General features: G+C 42.6%; 1 protein-coding gene across 10 annotated transcripts in view; it reads left to right on the top strand.

The window, feature by feature from the left end:
* Positions 1-20761, top strand: part of rbms3 (RNA binding motif, single stranded interacting protein) — a 271775-nt gene that overhangs the window by 208509 nt on the left and 42505 nt on the right. For all 10 annotated transcript variants that reach the window (XM_040121928.1, XM_040121926.1, XM_040121936.1 and 7 more), the window contains one exon: positions 99-178. In XM_040121928.1, coding sequence (XP_039977862.1) covers positions 99-178 — 80 coding nt within the window. The remainder of the gene's footprint in view (positions 1-98; positions 179-20761) is intronic.

The raw sequence follows: 20761 nt of genomic DNA on the forward strand, positions 1-20761 counted from the left end.
TTAATTGAAAAAATCATTTTTTTATGACTATATAATGGGTTTGTCTCAACCTTTGCTACATATGTTTTTAAATTAAACTATGTATCACTTTGTTGCAGGATGGAGTCCACAGAGAAATGTGAAGTAGTGATACAGCATTTCAATGGAAAATACCTGAAAACCCCACCAGGCATTCCAGGTGAGTCCTCCTTTCCTTTGCTTTACATTACTCTTGCGTCACCCCTTTCCTTTCTTTCTCGGAAAATCATCTCTTTTGCAACGAGAAACCTCCTTTCTAATTCAATTATGGTAATTTCTCATCTCAGATTTGCGGGACAGCTTGATAGATTGTGTACACCGTTGTTTCTGACACCTGAAGCTATGTGCCCAACCTATGGTTGGATAGCTGACGGTTCTATAGGTCCCCCCCCCCTCCGCTTCTCTCTCTCTCTCTGTCACCATCTCTCTCCCTCCCTGGTGGTGGTGCTGCTGCAGGCCGGAACTTTTCGGGCAGGAGAAAGCCCGCTTAATATTCACACTCATGCCTCTGTGCTGTTCTTTGCAATCTACTTAAGAGCTTGCACTCTCCCCTCTTTCCTCTCTAGCTCCTGCTCTCTGTTGCTCTGTCCTCTCTCCTTCCTATCTCTCTTTTCTGCAGTCACCCTAGACAGTGGAACAAGCTGGCCAAGGACAGAACAGGCAGAGAAAAAGGGGTGAAAGAAAGAATGGAGACAGATGTAGAGACAAGATAGTACCACATTGTCTTTTATTCAGCATCCAAAGTGCCATCCCTGCTCCGACAGTTTGAAACACAAGGAGAGAAAGAATTCAAAATGTTATGAACAGAGCAAGTCTCTAACGGAGTATGGGTGACAAGAGGTGGCAGCAAAAAAAAAAAAGTGAGGTGGAATGAGAGTAAGGATATGAAAGAAAAAGTCAGAGCGAAAGGCCAGGATGAAGGAAAAAAAATGCTGCCTAAGTATTTTTGGGGCCAGGTGCTACAGCGCTTGAAGCCTTCCGTGCGTCCCAGCAGGATGTGCAGGCCAGACAGGGCGATACCATGGAGATCTCCTTCATCCTTGGGGCAATTTTATTAACAATGCTCACACCTTCAACTGGCACAGAACCAGACCATAAATCGCTCTCCACCGTCCAGTAATATCTGAAAGAGACTGGATTTAGAATCTCCATATATGCTCAGACAATGCATAGCCAGCGGCCATTAAAGACAAGGTGAGTGGTTATATTGAAGTTGAGCCGTAATAGGAAACCCTTAAAGCTGTAATATCAGGCTGACCTTCCCCTTTAAGGGTCTATCTCCCAGCCGCTCAGGCTTTATTATTGTTAATGGATTGTTCAGGCATGTGCCAAGCATGGAGATTTACTGCCCTGATCGAGGAAATCCTTCTGTGGAATGGTTAAGTTTACAAGGTCTGCTCTGGTCTGCTGCTACTATGGCCCCTCCTAAAGGGTCCACGAAATCTCCCCTTTCCCTTGCTGTACATCTGAGCGTCCACACACGACGGGCAATTCCTAAAGCTATTATTGTTCCTTGTGTTATTGCAGTTTGTGATTTGAAGTAATGCAAACCGTGGTCATAATCAGTTAAAAGGATAATTATGGTTTATTACAACTTTTCTCTTACCGTCATTTCTATCCGTTATGACAGCCCTGTAGTCACCAAAGTAATTGCTGAAATCCTGGAACCTGGTGATTTGCTACAACAAAGTCCGATAAAGCGAGAAACACAAGCAGTAATATGATCAGACAAGTTGTAAACAAGCCAACCGTCCATGTAGATTATCTAAACCACATCATGTTTAAATCAAATAAATCAAAAGGTGAACACACCAGAAATGTCCATAAAATCCTTCTTTGCACATGAAAACTGTGTACAATTAAAATCTGCAGGATGGTCTGATCACTCATGTTTCTTGCCCTGTCTGACTTGTTTTTAGCTAGGATGGCTCGTTTCCAGACATCAGAAATTAAGGTGGTGTCCAAATCTTATAAGGCAACACCTAATAAAAAAGACTTCTTGTTTAAGTCGACATTTATTGGTATGCCTCAGATTTTGAAATGCTGCCCCTTAAACGCTTGTCTTATTTAGAAATACAAATAGATAAAAGCTCACTGTGTCAGAGGAGGATGTTGGATTGAGGAAGTGTGCTTTTTTTTCTGCTCTCTGACACTGTCCATGTTGACTTGCTGTCTGCTAAATGGAGATCTCTGGACATTCCTCTGTTATCAAACTCAGATGTTCCTCTGCAGAGGACCCTAGGGCTGTTTGTCTTTCTCACAGAGGCAGTGACTGGTCCTTTATAGATGCTTGCATGTGCGTGTGTGTCTGTGTACGTTATGTGTTCTCACTGCATTTGTATTTGTTTCTGTGTTCTGATTCATGGGTGCATATTCAAATTTATGCATTTACTGTATCTGTGTGCTGACACAGTCTTTGTCAGTGTGTGTGTTTGTGTGTGTGTGTGTGTGTGTGTGTGTGTGTGTGTGTGTGTGTGTGTGTGTCATGTTGTTGGTATTTCCCCAGAGCCCCTTGCTATGCAGGGCAGCTTCTTCATCCATCCATCTTTGACAGCTCAGCGGCACCCCCCAGGGGGCCTCCGCCACACACAGCACAGTAAGACTGCGTGTGTGTGTGTGCGCGCTCGCGTGCATGCTTGTGTGACAGCCATGACTACTACGCTGTGTGAGACATGACACATACACACACACAAAACACATAAGCACAAATATAGTCATGCACCAATAACTTTGACCTGAATGGATTGTCATCATCCGTATAATGGTAATGAGATCCTTTTTTCCACCATTTAGGATTTAAAACAAAGCCCAAGCACACACACAAAGTAGCTTTGGTAGCACACACACCATTTTCAACATGCATACATGCACAAACACATACACACACTGTTCTCAATGTACCAAGCTCACTTACCAGTCCTCTCAAGCCCATATCTGACAAGCCTCTGCATTGCCAGCTTAGCCACTCAATCACACTGTGTCAGGAGGTGTGTGTGTGTGTGTGTGTGTGTGTGTGTGTGTGTGTGTGTGTGTGTGTGTGTGTGTGTGTGTGTGTGTGTGTGTGTGTGTGTGTGTGTGTGTGTGTGTGTGTGTGTGATGGGGGTTGGTCTTGTTATAGCTGTCCTCCTCTACTCAGGTGTGTCCAGTGGCAATACAGAGAGGATATTGAGTTGTAACCTTGCTGTCCCATATCAGGAAGTACATATCTGGAAATCAGGTGCCAGGTCATCTGTTAAATTCACCTGACCATGGGAAAATAAACAGAGAGGAAGCCACCATATTGGCAGGAAGTTAACATCGGGTTGCAGATAAAGAAAGGACACAAAGAGGAAAAACATACAGAACAGAAGATTGTGGTGATGCTAACAGATGGCAGCTAATGGCGCCATAGACAGCATCCATACACTTCCTGTTTTGATTTTAATGTTATAACATCTGACTTCCTTGTGATTACATGAGATGTTGAGTTGATGTACAGTGTGGGGAGATGATAGCAGATGGCAGTTAATGATACTCAACAATTTCCCTGTTCTTACTGTTAGGTTTTTAATGATATCGTGTCTAATTTTCTAGTGGTTACATGTGATATGCAGTTACAATGTATGGTTTAATTCACTTTTGATTCATGTTACTGTTACTCAGAGTCAGCACGTACAGTATATTAGCTATTATATCAATACCTGTAGTTATCAGACATCCTTTATAACTGTAATATAAGCAATAAGTACATTAAACATGATAAACGCTGCTGCATTCTGTGTAAGCAATAAAACACAACCAGTGTAAAAAAGGTGGTGCTTGCCAGGAACTTGAAATGAACATTTGTCCATGTATTCCAGAAAGTTCTACATAAACAAGAACTATGGCACTCGCATATAGATGTATCTAATCAGCTATCCAGGTCAGGTTTGTTTGGTGAGGCCTGGTTGATATGAGAAGTATGTAGCAGTCGTCCAACAAGCCAGTCACCGAGGTCTGCTCCAGCCGCTCTGCTATGCCCACGTCTGATTGTGATTCAGAGAGAGGGACATGATCGATAGCCCTGATGGAGCACTACAGCTGTTTAGTTATTCTGTGCAATGCGGCAGCCGCTCTCCCTGTCACTGTTGTCGGCTTGTGAGTGTGCATACACCCGCACACAGATAGAAACTTGTGCACCCGCTCCATACGGGCACATGGATAAAGTATATGTGTGTCAAAAGAAACCTAGGTGTGTGTATGTGTTTTCAACTACGGACATACGGCTTGCATACAACAATGCACATACACACATATGCTGTAGAAATATCTTAAAGTATAATGGCAACACAGACAGATATATGGACTTCTACAATGATGTAGACACAAAAACCCCTTTTCTGAGAAATGATCTGCTTTGTAGTTGGACATGAGACTCAAGAGTTATCCTTGTTTTTCAGTGGATGTGGATTTACTCAATACACAAAATAAATGGAATTTATGAAATGTGACTACAGCAATGACCCATACTGAAGTGAGCCCAAGAGGGACACATTATGATTTACACTGCAACCCTGAGCACTGGGAAAGTCAAAGGAAGCATAGATAAAAAGTGATTTAATCCGCTGGCTCCACTGAGCCTTGCTGATTAAAGCCCTTCGTCCCACAATGCATTAAAGAGCTTAGAGATGACACCCTATGGTAAATTTAATTCGAACCGGAGATACATTAGCCATTGTTTGGCTTTGGCAGGTGAGTAATCTCATGTACATCCCATATTGTGTGTCTGCAGTGGCAGAAAGGAAATTGATAACATTTGATACATTGTATGTGCTGTTCGGCTCAGGCGTGTTGCTGCTCTATGTGCGATTTAACTTAATTTCATTGTCAACAATCACACAACAGCTAAATATACAAGAATGTAGGGCTAGATACAGGTAGTGTTGAACATTGCCAATTGACAGCACCAGACTTTGATGAATCCAGCATTCTCATGAATTTCTAACTGTGCAAATAAAGATTCAGTCCAGACTGAATATGCAGTAACACTGCAGCTTCTTCCTTTTCACTTCCGTTGTTGTTGCTTGCCCTGTTGTCCTGCTGCCAATATGGCAGTACAGCCAGAGTTGGCTCCAATATTGTCCAATAGATGGCGGATAAATAATGAAAACCGCATCAGGAAACAGCCACAGTGGCCCTGGGAGATAGAAACCAAACGGAAACATGCAATATGTACAAGCTTTCCTGCTTTTTTTTTTTTTCTTAACAGCACTCTGGCATTTCTGTCTAACCTTATCAGTTTTTACAAATTATTTTCAAACTGCAATGACTGTCTGTCTGTCCTTTGAAACTTTTCAGTTTCAAAGTATTTTATTCTAGTGTATACATAAAAAAAATAATTTAGTCCTGCAGTAAAAGCCATATTCTTAATGGAGACTTGTGGTGCACTTGCGCAGTGCTTTTCTCATGCGAAGCACCCCACCCCCATATGAACATCATTGCATTTGAAAATCGAGATCAAATTCCTGGTTTTCTGATTCTCTGTCAGAGATCCAGATGACACCCAGGCTTTTGTGGAACCACCGCAGCTGTCAGGCTTATGCCAGACAGAGTTCACAGGGGCCGCTATTTGGCAAGCCCCCCTTCAAACAAAACACAGCATACACCAAAAGACAATGCTGAACCCCAAGTGCTGGCCCGACGACACATCCCGTGATTATTTGCAGAACACAAGGTCTGTGCCGCTGAGGGTGGGGGAGCTGTTGCTGGGGGTGCTGTTGCAGAAAAAGATCCCCTCCCAATTGGCACCCTCACCAAGGCAACGGTGCCAAGATAGCAGAGACAGCCCAGGGTATTAAAACGTCCCTCGCTGAATTAAGGCAAGTCCCAAATCGCTTGGTAAGTCACAAAAAGCCCTTCTGAAACTGTCAGTCATACTTGAGTAATCCATGTTAATTTCTGCAATCCCTCCCACATTCCCCTGGCTAATAACTGGGCTGTCGGCAGGCCTGTTTCTCCTGCCTATGGCGTGTAGATTTAACTTGCGGGCAAAGTAGGTTGGTGGCTTGGCTGTCAGTGTGTCTCAGACATGGCTGCCTCTACAAGCACGCCAAGGTACATTTTTCTAATGATGCATCTCTGTGTCAGGTATGGTTGCTGATCTGTGAATTGTTTATATCTAATGTCTCCTTCCTTTTTTTTGATTGAAACAAAAGTTCAAATCCATTATGTATTGATAATTCATTTACCTGTGCTGTCACCCAGTGTAAACTAGCCATATTTCTGTCTCTGTCTGTGATGCTCAATGACATTCAGACAGCTTTTCAATATACATTGCCGCAGATAATAATTAGCCACCAAACCTCCCTTTCAAATACACTTCTCAGGATATTGCATCGTAATGAAATCTGTCTCTTACCATGAACCATCCACCCCCCCCACCAGCCCTGACTTCACCTGCCTTCCATTAGAGGCAGGACACACAGGAAGTTATTATTGGCATCCCCAGTAAATCAGACAGCTTCCTGAAAAAGGATCAATTTCCCCCGTTGCACTTTCTCATTATAACCTTATCTCGCCTACAGACAATAATCTGGATTTGTCACGCTTTGTTTGTTTTGCCACTGAACTGTATCAGTCATGAGCGGAGCCAACAGTTAGCAGAGAGAGGAGGAGGAGAGAGGAGCTGCTCTGAGTGGATCTGTCACTGAAATATAAAGTATTCACCTGCTGCAGTCCCCTTCAAAGTTTGTTTAGGCAGAGGAAAGGAGCTCTGGCTCCTGGAGGAGGTTAGGTAGGAACAATTTACTGTGCTCTTTACTCAACCAAATCTAATGTGGAGAGAGAAAGAATGAGGGAGAGTTACCATTAGAAAAAGATACATAACGAGGGAGAGTAATTGAGAGAAATATAGCAGGAGTGTGATAGAGAGACATAGATTAGGAGCTGGGGAAATGTGACAGGAATAAGAGGAGATAAAAGAGAACAGATGGAACAGAGCAGAGAGGGGAAGAACGTGATGGTTGGCGTAGGGAGGCAGAACAGAGAGGAGTGAAAGTTGGATCAACCCGTGCTTTTGGAAGGTTAAATTTGAGTAAAGTTTAGGTTGCTGCATACACAGCAGAAGAGAGAAAAGAATGACATTGACTGTTTGACCACTTCCTGAGCTTGACCTCCAAGACCCCTGTCCAGCTGTCCACCGTGTTTATACCCTTCTGTATTTCTCCCTCTCACCTGGCTCATTTCTGTCCTTGCACTATTTGTTGTCCTTGCTTTTACACTCTCTCACATCCATCCCTGCCGCTCTTATCTTCCCTGCCGTCACTGTCTCTCATCCCTCACTATCTCAGCACGTCCCTCCCTCCTCTCTGCTCGCTACTCTGCGCATCACACACATTCCTGCTCATCTCTCTCTAATGCCCATCTATGTTACTGGATATAGCTGAGTGCACACAATATTAGTGTGAGCAAAATAAGCACCTGAGGCTACTTTTACTTATGAAGAACAATTTTCCTCTCCTCTTTGTTTGACATGTGTTCAGCCCAGAATTGATGTGTTTTCCTCCCTTTTATGCTGCGGATTCACTCAATGTGGATAGCTGACAGTTATGACAATGTTTTTCTTTCTTTTAATTATTTATTCTTTTAGATTTAGTATATTGATTATATATATATATAGAAAATATTCATGAATTAATTATACACCTAGTTATTAAGACTCAATTCTTTCGCATTTTGCTTCAGTGCAAAACGATCTGGTTTTAGACATGCTAGCTTTCTGGCTCCAAGAATGGTAATGTTTGTCTTTTCCTCCTCTCCAAAAAAATCTACCAGTGTGTGATAGCACATTTGACCGGGCATTGCAGTGCCTTGTTGGATGACGCTGTTGCCACAGACCTCTGCATCGGCAGCACCACTGACCCATTGCAGCAGACCCATTCAGATAAATGAAGGGGCTTTGTTTTTATGCAGTCCTTTGTTCACCTCAAAAATCTCACAGGCCCTGGTCATACCTGGCATTAACATGCGTCTTGGGCGATGCGATAACAAGTGGACATGTGTAAGTACAATTGCGAATGCAACCGTGACACAGTGAGGACTCGTTGAGATCCAATCGCTGGGACTACATACGGAGGGGGTCTGGGCCGCACGTGTCCACATTCTTTTAGCAGTGTGTACACAAATGTGTCTTGGGCCACATTAAAGGACCACCTACTCAGCTGATGTCCTCTGCGTAAGCGGATGTACATACTCCATTCGCAAACAAATACAAGTCGTACAATTTGCATATGATGGCTTTGTCCACGACGTCCGAAAATTTCGAAAAGCCCATAGAGAGATATTTTTCTAGTGCGTCAAACATGTTGGACAACTTTGTCGGCTGGAACACGCCAAGGAATAGAGTCGGTATTATTTTGATTTCTTCTTCTTTGAATTTCCGGCAGCCTAGACATGGGAAGTGCATTGCTGCCACCTGCTGGTTAAAAACAACAACGCATTCGGTCATTGCAAATGGAAATGAACAAAATGTACGTGTTTTTGTGCAAACAGAGCAAGGAGGTGAGATCCCGACGCGTGTTAAGTCCAGGAATGAACAGGGCAACACAGCCTGTAGCGGGGCTGTAGATTATTAGTCTTGTTAAGTCTGAGTTTTCGGCTTTTGCGAGGTCTGATATGAGTTTCCAGTAGGGGTGAAGTGTAGGATTACGATTTCACAATGCAAATGTATTCTTTCATAGCTCCTTAAAATTGAGAGGACCCCTAAAAAATGCATTGCTTAAGTATAGCAATCATGTTCATCTTAAGTAAAGTCATGTAATTTTTTGTGTCTGCTAACATCTGGAACTGCGCAGTGAAAAAAAGTTGGGGAACAATAGTTAGTTGAATGTCTTGACTTAGTGTTAAAGAATTTTTTTCGGGGGGGGTTTCTTATTCATTGTTGTGATTTTTATTCTGGCAAGCTCATGAATCAGACTGCAGACTTTACAGTTATAAGCAAAAACCCCTCGGTTTTTCTTTTTATACTTCTTCTTGGATCTGACTAGGCTCTCAACCACCTAAGGAATGAGGTCTTGCAATGTGCACGTTATCTCTTACGGATCCCTAGATTCCAGGTTTAGCCATCAGTCAACTTAATCTAATGCAGGACCTGAGGCAGTGCATTTCTTTTGGAAAGAATAATATTCAGCCTCTCAGCAGATACAGTAGGTCACTGAGCTCATAGCCTTTCGGCCAGCCTGCCCGTCCTCCAGAATGAAGATTAAGTTTGCTGAGGAGGATAATCATGCTCCAAGGTCTCTGAGGTATGCAAGCAATTCAGCAGGCTTGTTTTCTGTGGTTCACCGGTCAGCTCCTCTCTATCTCCTGCACCTTTCATTAGGTTAGAGTATCACAACAATAAATTACAGCTTTCTGTTTTCTTCCACTCTAGCATGATTTTAGTATGTTTTAAGTTATGCATTCGAAAGCGAACAAAAATAGTGAGGTATAGTGAGGTCAACTCACTGACCAGAAATGACCTCAAGACTGATTGTATCCTGCGTTTGCTTGCGTCAGGGAAGCAAAGTTAAAAAAAAAAAAAGCAGGGATCAGTTACACCCAACCACGTCACTGTCACCTTCCCAGGACACAGAGGGCAGCGAGATAAATCTAGCTGCTTCCCCCAAAAATAGAGCATGCGCCTCCATTAGAACAGGACGCAGGATGTGTGGGAACAAGCAGAGGTCATTGTGGTCAGCAGAGTTATTTCTGTAGCGCCACCGGACCTCCAGGAGTGGACGCCCATTCATTCATCCGACTGCCTGCCAGCAGGGTAGGGGACACACACAGAGAGACACAAAAAAAAAAATGTGTATATACCTATATGGACGCCCAGTAGGAGCAGTAGGAGTGGGAAATGTTCCATTTGGTGAAACTTACTGTGATTGGGTCTGAGTTGCCAATGTTTTTGGTCCCTTGGGGTTATTTGCATCTTTTTCTGTGAGTGTATTTACATGAGAGAGCTGAAGGATGATGGAAACACACCTGGCTTTGAGTGACCTCATGTCTCACACACTCCGTCTGTCTTTCCTTGGCTGGCATTACGGCACATCATGGCTATTGGATCACACTTGTGGTTTATTTCTGCTGCTGTTACTTTGCTTATATAGATGATTTACAGTAGCTTTACAGACATGGATGCACACTTTTTGCGATAGCAAAAACACAGACAACGCGCAAAAAGAAAACACAGCAACACTCCAAGAGAATGATTTCTTACAGTCTCCTTTTCCTTCCTTTGTTCTTTGAGCCTCTCTCACTGTCTTTCTCTGTCTTCCTCTCATACGTCCACACACCCACAAGTACACACACATCAATAGTCCATTAGGAGTGTGTTGCTTTCATTACCTCCAGCTTGGCCCTAAGACAGCCTTCAGAGTGGAGTAGAGCAGAGCCGAGCTGGCCAGGATTGCACTATATAGAGAAGTCTGGTAATTGCCAGCTCTCCGTTCCCTCTATCCTGTGCGTCAGGTGGAAAGTATGAATCTGGTATCTGGGGACCACCCCTGCTGCGCTGCACCGCGTCTCTCTACAACTGTCTGTCCCCCACCAGGCATAAGTAATAGGCTGAAAACAGAGAGCTTAAAGGCCTCAGAGAGTCCAACAACTGCCACTCTAACAATACACACCACCATGGGAATAAAAAAAATTAGGCAGCCCACACTAACAGCAGAGAGGCACCTAAGGATATACTCTTCCTAGAAATCTCACTTTTCATTTCTCACTTGCTACACGGTAGTAAGTGCTGTTAGTGTCGTACAGCTTCCCTCTTGAAGAGGAATATTTTGTTTATTTTGTTGTACCTGCTACAAGGCACAAGGATGGGTCAGACAACAAAACATTTGAGAGGTCCTAAAACATTTTAAAATACGGTAAAAGTTCAAGTAAATGCTGACTCCCCCATGAACATGTAATGTAACAATATTCCTACACAAATAAAAACCATTGCCTATAAGACAACTAATCAGAATCAAATATTCAACTGTCAATTGCAGCTTTTGCTGCTAACACAGTGGAGAGAAAGGTTCTTGGGCTTGAAATTGAAGTTGTAAATAATCAAATTGTTGTTGACCTTGAATGTCTGTCAGAGGTAAGGTTACATACAAAAAGGGCGAGTACAGGACATCAGTGACTGAGACCCCATATTGCCAGTTTTATGCGATTGTTGCAAGATTAACTATTTGTGTTTCAGCTCTCGAAAAGGATTGTTTTCACAAGCTACACTTATGGCATTGACTATTCTTGTACCTGCAATGGTTAGATCTAAGTGTAGATGTCTTTATCCCATAATGTTGTGTTTGCATTTTATTTAATGCAGGTTTGAGGCACTTTTTTACCCCGTCACCATTTTACCCTTGTCTTCTATTTGCAGTTTTCTCCATTTGTTATCTAAATGTTGAATTTTCGTCTTTACTTATATTGAACACAGGGCTCCCATGCAGAAGAAAATGAACAACTCTCATTGGACCATCCTGTGTAAATAAAGGTTGAATGAATGGATGGAAAATTAATTTGAGAGGACAAACACTAAGAAAATATGGCCATTATGAAATGGATTATGTAAGTTTCGGTGTTTCTTCCACTAAAGCCCGACTCTTGAATGTTGGATGTGGAGTGAGAATTTACAAAAGAGCCACTGCTCACAACTAGCATGTGATAATAAAATGAAAGTTGTTTTTTCAAAGATACAAAACGGGTGTGCCATCACGCTCTGTAAATAACAAGCAAAAACATGCAAAAGAGTTATTTCGAGATGTGGTTGAGCAATACATTTCTACTCTTTCCTGTTCTGTTTTATTCCACTCTGTTTCACTCAAGTCATTCATCAAAGAAATTGTATTATACAACAGAAGGTGTTGTTGCTTACAGGCAAAATAAACAAAGATGACTTATTTTTCCTATGTCCTTGTTAATCATAGCTACAGTATAGAGTGTACAACAGTGTTTTTCAATGTTTGACATTTACCAGCCCCTATCATTTGTTAAGGTGTTGTCTAAATGGCCTCTTTGCTGCAGTAGTCGTCCAGATAACAGTGATGTAGTTATGATAATACTACCACTAGGTTTTCCCATTCACCAGGCCCTGTCCTGATCCTCTTACACATAGACACACACAGATTTATGAATTACCTTGAGCTAGTCATATCTCTCTTTTAGCCCTAGACGTAATCTTGCCACAGAAGCATCCTGATCAATTTTTCAGGATGTCTTATTTGTGGAGCAAGCAGCGAGCTCGGCACGAGGGGGGGGGGGCACTCAGGGTGTATCAAATTTCAGGCTGCAAAGCAAATGGCCTTGGAGATCAAGGATTATACAGCAGATTTCTAAGTCAGGCTCATATTGATTCACTGTGCCCCTGGTGAACTCCTGGTTGTACCTTCTCCATGTAAGCTTTTAAATGTTGCTGCCCTAACGGCCCCCCTCATCAGTATCGCCCCCTGATGTATTACATTTAGCCTTTTGTTTTTCTCGATAGCACTGGATATTCCATGGATGAGTAATTCAGTGGGAAGTCTGCATGGTTTATGTCATTCAGGGTAAGGTAACCTATTTTGTTATAGCTGGGTTTTTTTTTATTTTGGGGATATTTTAAAAGATCAGAATTAGCTTCCCCTAACAGTTTCAAAGAGAAAAAAATGCTGCCAGCATTTTTAATAAGTGTTTTACAGATCTGTACATCTTACTTTGTTTCATTTTAATACACATTCTAGCAGACAAAAATCCTGGGATAGCAGGATCTCACATACAAAATACCTCTATACACTATGAAGTTTGTGTCAATTTTTTAGAATCATTTGGCTGCCTTTTTTATATATGCTCATGAGGGAATGTCAGATAATTACTCCTTTGTTGCTACTCTGGCAGTCCTCATCTCAGTAAATTTGCTTTTTGGGAGCCTCTTCACGCTACAGCTGGTACAGAGGAATGTCTGACCACCCAGATGCTGAATTTTTCCATACAAACTTTCCGCTTAAAATTCAGATCATTTATAGTTCTGTGCAGCAAAGACATTAATCACAATAGTTTTCATCAGTTCTAATGCGCTTTGATGTGCTGTCCCATACTGAGCAGCACTCTAGGCACCCCTCTGTGACGTCATGGTCCCTATCTCCTTTGCTAGTCTGAGGCACAGAATTAAAAGTTTGTTGTCCTGCAATTTGGCCATCTGTTCTGCAACTTCCGCTTCTCTCCACTGTTTTCTTTTTCTCCATCACACTTTCTTTCTTTCTCTGTCTTTTTCACCCACACATTCACACACACACACACACATTGTAAACCAGTGATCACTGTACAGCCACAGATTTGAAGTTTGGTAATTGCTTTTGGAAAAGCTGAGAGAAGGGAAAGAACATTGTTTCAAAGTCTAATTATTCAACAATACCCCCCCCCCCCAAAATAAGAGATGGAAACACAGGCAAAGGGAGTCGAAATGGGTATTGGGATCTGGTTAACTCATCAAATAGACCCATTATGGGGTAAAATCAACAGTGGAAAGTGTTAGATGTGTGCTAGCGAGGGGAGAGTGTGTCCAAATCCCCTCACTTCGCACAGCCATTACAAACAAGAGTGGATTAGGCAGCAGCCCCCTGCTGGGACAGTGAATGGATGAGAATGGGAAAGATGAGGAAGGCTACTTCTCTCCAGCATTATCTAAATAACAGGCTGGGGAATTCAATAAGTACCGGCCTCATCAGACCTCATCAGCTCCCCCAATTAAGCTGCACATCATGGCGGCTGGCGGGCTGGTTGCCATTGGTGACAGATGAGAGCCAGCATGGTGATGTGCTTGCCTTTGGAACAGCGCTGTGCTGCCTCACATTCCTGACATTGTTTGAGTGTGTGTGTGTGTGTGTGTGTGTGTGTGTGTGTGTGTGTGTGTGTGTGTGTGTGTGTGTGTGTGTGTGTGTGTGTGTGTGTGTGTGTGTCTGTGTGTGTGTGTGTGTGTGTGTGTGTGTGTCTAGGACAGGTTGGTTGTTTTGGAGGAGAATCATAAGTGCTGATGAATATCATCAGTTTAACAATAGTATTTGTGTTGTTTCTACCTGCTAATTTAAGGTCCACACTGACGCTCAGGCCCATTTACCCTGTAATTCTCCTGTCCTTGATGCTAAATTGATGAAAGCCGGCCTCAACTTGAAGTAAGGAGTTTCCTTCACCACACTGCTGCTTGTGAACCCTAGTGATATCGATGTTGTGTGTCAATATCTCTCCCCTCCCACATTACCTCCCTGTGTTTCCCCAAGGGTCAGGACATGTGGAGAAAAAACATGGCTCTCCCACATCGATTGGGGCCCATTAACACAGACTGAGAAAAACAAAGCCTTTCATCACATCTGAGATGTTTAGGCAAGGACTTACTCAAAGTTGTTCTCTACAGGTCAACCTTTCTCTCTGGTATCGCTCTCTCAACAGGACGTAGGGGCAAAGCTACTGAAGCTAGTTTAAATAATGCTGAAGAGTTTGCTAAATGTGTATTTTTCTCAAGAGAGGAATGTGCTATCACACTACCTCCAGTCTTTGTTTTGCTTTCCTTCTTTTTTTCTTTGAAACAGTGGGAAGGTTGAAAGGGGAAACGGTAGAGCACTGATACAGGAAGGAAGTGGGGTCAGATTTCAGCCAGGAATTGTTTTGTTTCAAGGATTGAAAGCTCTACACACAATTCGAATGATTATTTTTATGGCATTCCTGCCTTAACAATTTGCAACCTATTGGTGAGTTTAAACAAAATTTAATATTGATATTATATGCCAGAAGACATAGACATATACATGGCATACACCTTATAATCCTGTGCAAATAAGAAGGTAGACTGCTTAGTATTTTTGATCATGAATTATTCATTTAAATTATTAGCCTGACCTTGGCATTAAAATCAAAAAAAAATTTCATAAATGTCAGTATTGTTGAATGATATTGTAATATCTGCTTAATTAAGCCAGCAGATTTTGCAATTTCCTTGGAAAACAGTTGATATATTCAGCGAGCTCAAAGAAGATGCCACTTTGTTGTCTGCAACTTCTTTGGAAAGACAGAGGAAAATTGGTGTCAACGCTGCTCGAGAACAAAGAGAATACCTAAGAAATGAATGAATTATGAGCCTTGGGAATGTCTGATGCAATGTTTGAAACTCAGAAGGGGTCTGTCTGACAAAGCGCAGATGAAGAGTTCGCCATCTAAATTTGGACCTAACTCTGGCTTTTTAGCACTATGAAAACCAAAAATCTTATATTACCCAACAGGTTCATAACCAAATCTGTACCTTCTCATGTTATTAGTGTTTATGAGATTACAAGAAGATTGTAGAGATGAGGAGAGAGGATTGTCATTTTGGGTCACAAGTCGTTCACAAGAGATGCCAGACAAAAGTTTTCTAATTAAAACAAAAAACTCTGCAGGAGTTTATACTTGTCTGTTTACACAGGTGTGAGATTCATTGTTAATTTATCAAGAACAAACATCACAAACTGCTTCATAAAATTGGCTGCTCCAACTTCCTTCCTGAAGGCAGAATAAGACAAAAAGGCAAAAAGACTAAATGAGACACAAGAAGCAACCCACAGCATATGTTGATTCAGTATAGGTAATTATATTATTGAAATGAAACAAGATAAAGAAATCTGCTGACAGTAACATGTTTAACATATTATGTCCAACAATGACACTTAGACCATTTGAGTTAGTAGCAAGAAACCAAAAAGCAGTGATAGTTTCTTAAAATAGCTGAAGACCATGAGAAAACAAAATAAAGGAGAAGACGGATGTCACTGAGAGCAATAGATAAGATTTTTAAGAGGGAGAATGGCAGAAAAATAGTGCAGACCTTCCTGTGCTGTCTTTGATTGTGCATATACTCTACGTCTATGAGTGTGTGCGTGTGTGTGTGTGTGTGTGTGTGTGCGTGTGCCTGCGTGCGTGCGTGCGTGCGTGCGTGCGTGCGTGTGTGTGTGCGTGCATGCGCGTGCGTGCGTGCGTGTGCATGGTTGCTCTTTTGAAAGTGAAAGAGCAAAGAGAGCTGCACCTGCAGCTTCTATTAACCAGTGGAAAGCTCCTTTCAGCACAGCTTTAATTACAGTCTCTGCAGCTCTGCTTGGCTCAGACAGGCTGGTCTCCACGCAGCCAACCAAATCCTCTCACACATAGCTGCCTTCCTCTGCCACAGAGTCGCCTGATCCCTAATCAGCCATGGTGCCACTCTTCATCGATCCCCAATCATTTACAGTAAAGGGGACGCAATTGGAACCCCCCCTTGCACACCACCTCCGCCCTTTCCCTCTTATTAGTTGGGTGCCCTGCTTTCATTGATCATAAATCAACGTCACTGGCAGCATTGATCGTCAATCACCTCCAGTGACATTATTGATCTGGCTGGTCCCAAAGCTATAGACCTGCCCTAAGCCTTCGGCCCACATTGCAGCCTGGCTGTGCCGTATTGATCCACCTCAGATACAGTATTGAGGGCTCTTTATTGATAATTCATTTATTGTGTTGTAATTTCATTTTCTTTTCTGTCCATACGGTTGTTACTGGAAGCCCCAATGGTGGAAACCTATTTAACAGACACACAGCCTTTGTATACTTCACCAAGCTACTCTAACTGATATGGCTTTCAGTTTGAAGCATATTTTCCGCTTCTCTTCAAATGTCATTGTCAATTTTCAGGCAATGGGAGCCTCAAGGTTAGATAACCCTACTTTTAACAAGAAAATCATACGTTAAAATCCTTGGACCGTCTGGAAGCTGTTTAAAGCTCATTGAGAGTCTAAAATATGTATCCATGTATGAATGCTTGATGTAACAGTGAAGCATTCACAATAAAATTCATGCCAATAGAACATAGACTACATTGCATTGTATAAGGTTTACTTGCAGAGCTCAATACTGAACATGATTCTGACACAATGTCATATATATAACAAGAAATATTTGCTGCAAGTCTGATGGATGGGCAGTTCTGTTGAATTACAAAGCACCCATCTGTATGATTCATCTCTATAGATGGGAGGTTTCACGGGTCACTGGAGGCGTTGGCAGTGTTATAATACTCTGCTAACAGGAACAGATCTAGCTTCACTGTCTGCCCACAGTGCCCACAGTGACACAGACAGTGGCAGCACAAGTCTACCCCCACTGGCAAAGCACAGCAACAACTGCTCTTAAGTCCCTCTGCCACAGCCAAAACTGTTTGCTATGAAACGAGAGCTCCATAGGCCAGAACCAGTTTGATGCCAAAAGGCCATAGAGAACCAATAACGACATACTCGCTATTTATTTCAAGTGGTCGTTCGTGAGTTAGTTTTATACTTGATGTATTATTTCTTTTTCTTTCTAATGGGAGTGCCTTTATTTTTTTAAGCACAGATTCAGTGTGGATCAAAGGTGATCTCAGAATTAACGGCCCGTCTCTAAAAAAAAGTGTTTAGGCCCAGAAGATTCTCAATTATCCAGGTCATAAAATACATATACTGTAAGCAGTATGTAACTGTTTGCGTCTTAGAGACGCTTGGTTTATCAATTCAGTTGCGAATAAGTGATGAAGAATTTTGGATCAGTGTTATTACATCTTCCAGACCAAACTTTTGACTCACTACTTGTGGATCCATCTGTGACGTACTGACTCGCCTGTTGCACATTGTGGTGTTTTCTTAGCTGGGATCTTATTTCGAATCCACTCCACAAATAGTGTTTTCAGTCTCATACTTTACTCTTACAATTTTGCACCAACCACAGTGCGGACACTTGTACTGTAATTGCCACCCTGGCCAGCTGTGCAAAGCGACCACTGGTACTGAGATCTTCTGCAGCAACAAAGATGTTGGCAGTTTGGAGCAGCATGTGTGGCTTTAGCATTAGAAACATCTGCCACCGGCACTTTAAAATTTCAACTGACTACAGAAACCAGCAACACTCAACTATGCCATTTGGAATGCATGCGGTGAGGACTGTCTGCTTGTATAAATGTTATTTTAATATATGGATGCAGGATTGTGAGCCGTTCATTAGAGTTGGCAAACACACAAACACTAACTTCTACTCACTCACACACCTCTGTCTAGCCTGTTGTTTTTAGTTATTTGTTTACTCACCATGGCAACCTTAGTATTGGGAATGGCAAATGGAATTAGCTGATTAAGCTAAAATGATGTTCTCGTTTAACTGGTACCGCAGAGCTTGTCTCACAGGAGTTGGCTAACATCTGGAAACCCACCGCCTGTTTGGCGCTGCACTTGCTGCTCTCGCATTTACTGTAAGAGCGGATTAATTCAGAGCCAGTACTCGAATTATATTCACCCGTGTTTCCAGCTGCTAAAATAATTGCGACTCTTTATTTATGCTGAATGTTCTTCACCCTCTCTGTTTGATCATTTCACACTGATGTCTGTATGTTCCTAGACTACCTCTTGCACACAAAAGCATTCACGTATTGCTTTTCTGAGTGTTCCCATTCCCATAAGATGGTCTCAGTTAATTGTAGTTTTCTGCTACATTATAGACTCACTGTGCCCCAGACACACATGGAGCTCATCTCATCCATCAGCTTTGTTTATTTGTCTGAATCTGGTTTGGGATCAGTGTCTGCTTATTGTTGCATGAAGGGAGACAGCCAGATAGATAGATAGATAGATAGATAGATAGATAGATAGATAGTCAGATAGATAGATAGATAGATAGATAACAAGCAAGAAAGAAAGAGACATAGGCAGACAGGAGATAACCACGACAGAGAGAGATGCAGAGAGATGAGATGGAGAGAGTGAGAGATGGATTAGCATGTCAGAGACTCCCTACATAACATTACTCTTGTTAAGTGCGCAGTAGCTCATCGATCAGGCTTCTACCGCCCGCGTCCAAGGCTCTTCCCTCCACTTCCCTTCCTGTAATCCATAATATCATCTCAGGCCTGAACCGTCTGGCGTGCTGCAGGAGCCCTCTATGGGAAACTCTGAGCAAGGGCTGATCAATAGCCATAGAGCATGTGTCACGGATGCAGGGTGAAAGGCAACGCAACGCGCTGTTGACATCCTTCTCCCTATACTCATCTCTCTCGCTCATCTTTACAGTATGGATCAGAAGGGGGGAAACTGGACTGTGCCTGTCACTTCTACCCTCAGTGAACCTCTCTTTCCTCTGTCTCTTTCTGTCACTGTCTCCTCATGTCCTCATTGTCTCTCTATGACACTGTATCTTTTCTTTCCATCTATCTCCCTCTCCTCTTTGTCTCACTCTCTGCCGTGCTCTCCTCTCAGTGCCCGCTCCATTTATCGGGCCATGTCATTGAGCCATGTGTGCCGTCCCTGTCAGCAAAACGGCTGGCAGACTGTCTTCATTTCCATGCTGAAGGATGGGAGGCCAACGTAGCAGTTGTGAGAGCTATCAACTGGGATCCATCAAAGTCCTCCCTGTAGGGAAGCTGCTGCCGCCTGCCTTCCTGGTTGGCAGCGATTCTGAGCTTGTCCGTTTCACTGTGAAGATGCTACATATATGCTATGCGGCTGTAGTTTTGGGTCATGCTTCTGCTCATTTGTCTTGTCCACATGTCATATGTTTTTCTATTACAACTACTTCCTGTTTTTTATTCATCGTCATCTATTTCTAGAACACTGTCCCTTGAGCTCCATTTCTTTTCCTGTGTCTGTCTGTGTCATTCCATGTCTCTCACTCTCTCCCTCCCACTCTTTTTTGCCCTCTTTCCCATAAGACACTGCCTCCTCAGTTTGGACAGACAGGTCAAGCTGGCTGATGGGAATCAGACAGTTGTTGATCCAATTAGAGGTCCCCTCCAGCAGAATTCCAATAAAATACTGTCCTCTTTCTTCCTTTTCCTTAATCTTTCCAAGTATGTCCTTGCAGTAAAACACAGTAAGCCACCCAAGTTACTTTTCAGAGATACTTAGCTCATGGAACTTCAAGACTAAGAACCTATGCGTTCTTAGTCTTGAAGTCATAGAGAAGTGGAAAGCTTCCTTTCACTGAAGCTTTTCAGAGTGACATATTTTGGTACAAGTGGCTGAACAGTTCCCTCTGTTCATCCTCCAGGGCTTTGCAAACTCTCAGAGCAACGCAAGGCCAGCCCAGTTTGACTGAACCCTTGTGAGAGGCCTCTTTTGTAACTGTCTTGATGGTGAAAAGCAGGCTGTTTCACTGAGCAAAACCTTTTACCCAGCCCTTCTAAAGCCTGGGGGTATTCCTGCATTGATTTCACCATTCAGGCCAAACAGACGTACATTCCAATTCTGAGCAGAGGAGGTATGTATGACATGCTGACACTGATGTATTATCATACATGTGCTTGTTTGCATTCATAGATCTAGACGCTAGTCAGCTGGCCTTGCAAAACGACCATCCGGCGCACTTAAGATCTCTTTGTCTACAGATACCGGAAATAAAAGGAATGGTGAGATCTGGTGTTCTCACTGTGCTGGCTGTAATTCTGCAGATAAAGAGCTGATTTCCCCCAGATGCTGGCCCATTGGACGCAACAGTAATAGCTATAATTACGAATGCATGGAGCGCTAATAAGTGAAACTTGCAACAAGCTTCAATTTAAATGGTTATTTTAATTGCACTGTCTTGAACAGAAGTACATCTGCATGCCCTTATTGGTTCATCTTAATGGGTGGTAATGTGTCTATTGATGAGCAGAGAGCCATGACTATCACTTCACAGCCAGATGCACAGTGTGGAGTATGACTGAACTGAGGTTGTGATCAAAAGAGGCTAGCAGTACAGACATCTTACTCTCACTGAA

Source organism: Xiphias gladius, chromosome 24 (genome assembly GCF_016859285.1).
Source record: "Xiphias gladius isolate SHS-SW01 ecotype Sanya breed wild chromosome 24, ASM1685928v1, whole genome shotgun sequence".
Lineage (NCBI taxonomy): Eukaryota > Metazoa > Chordata > Actinopteri > Istiophoriformes > Xiphiidae > Xiphias > Xiphias gladius.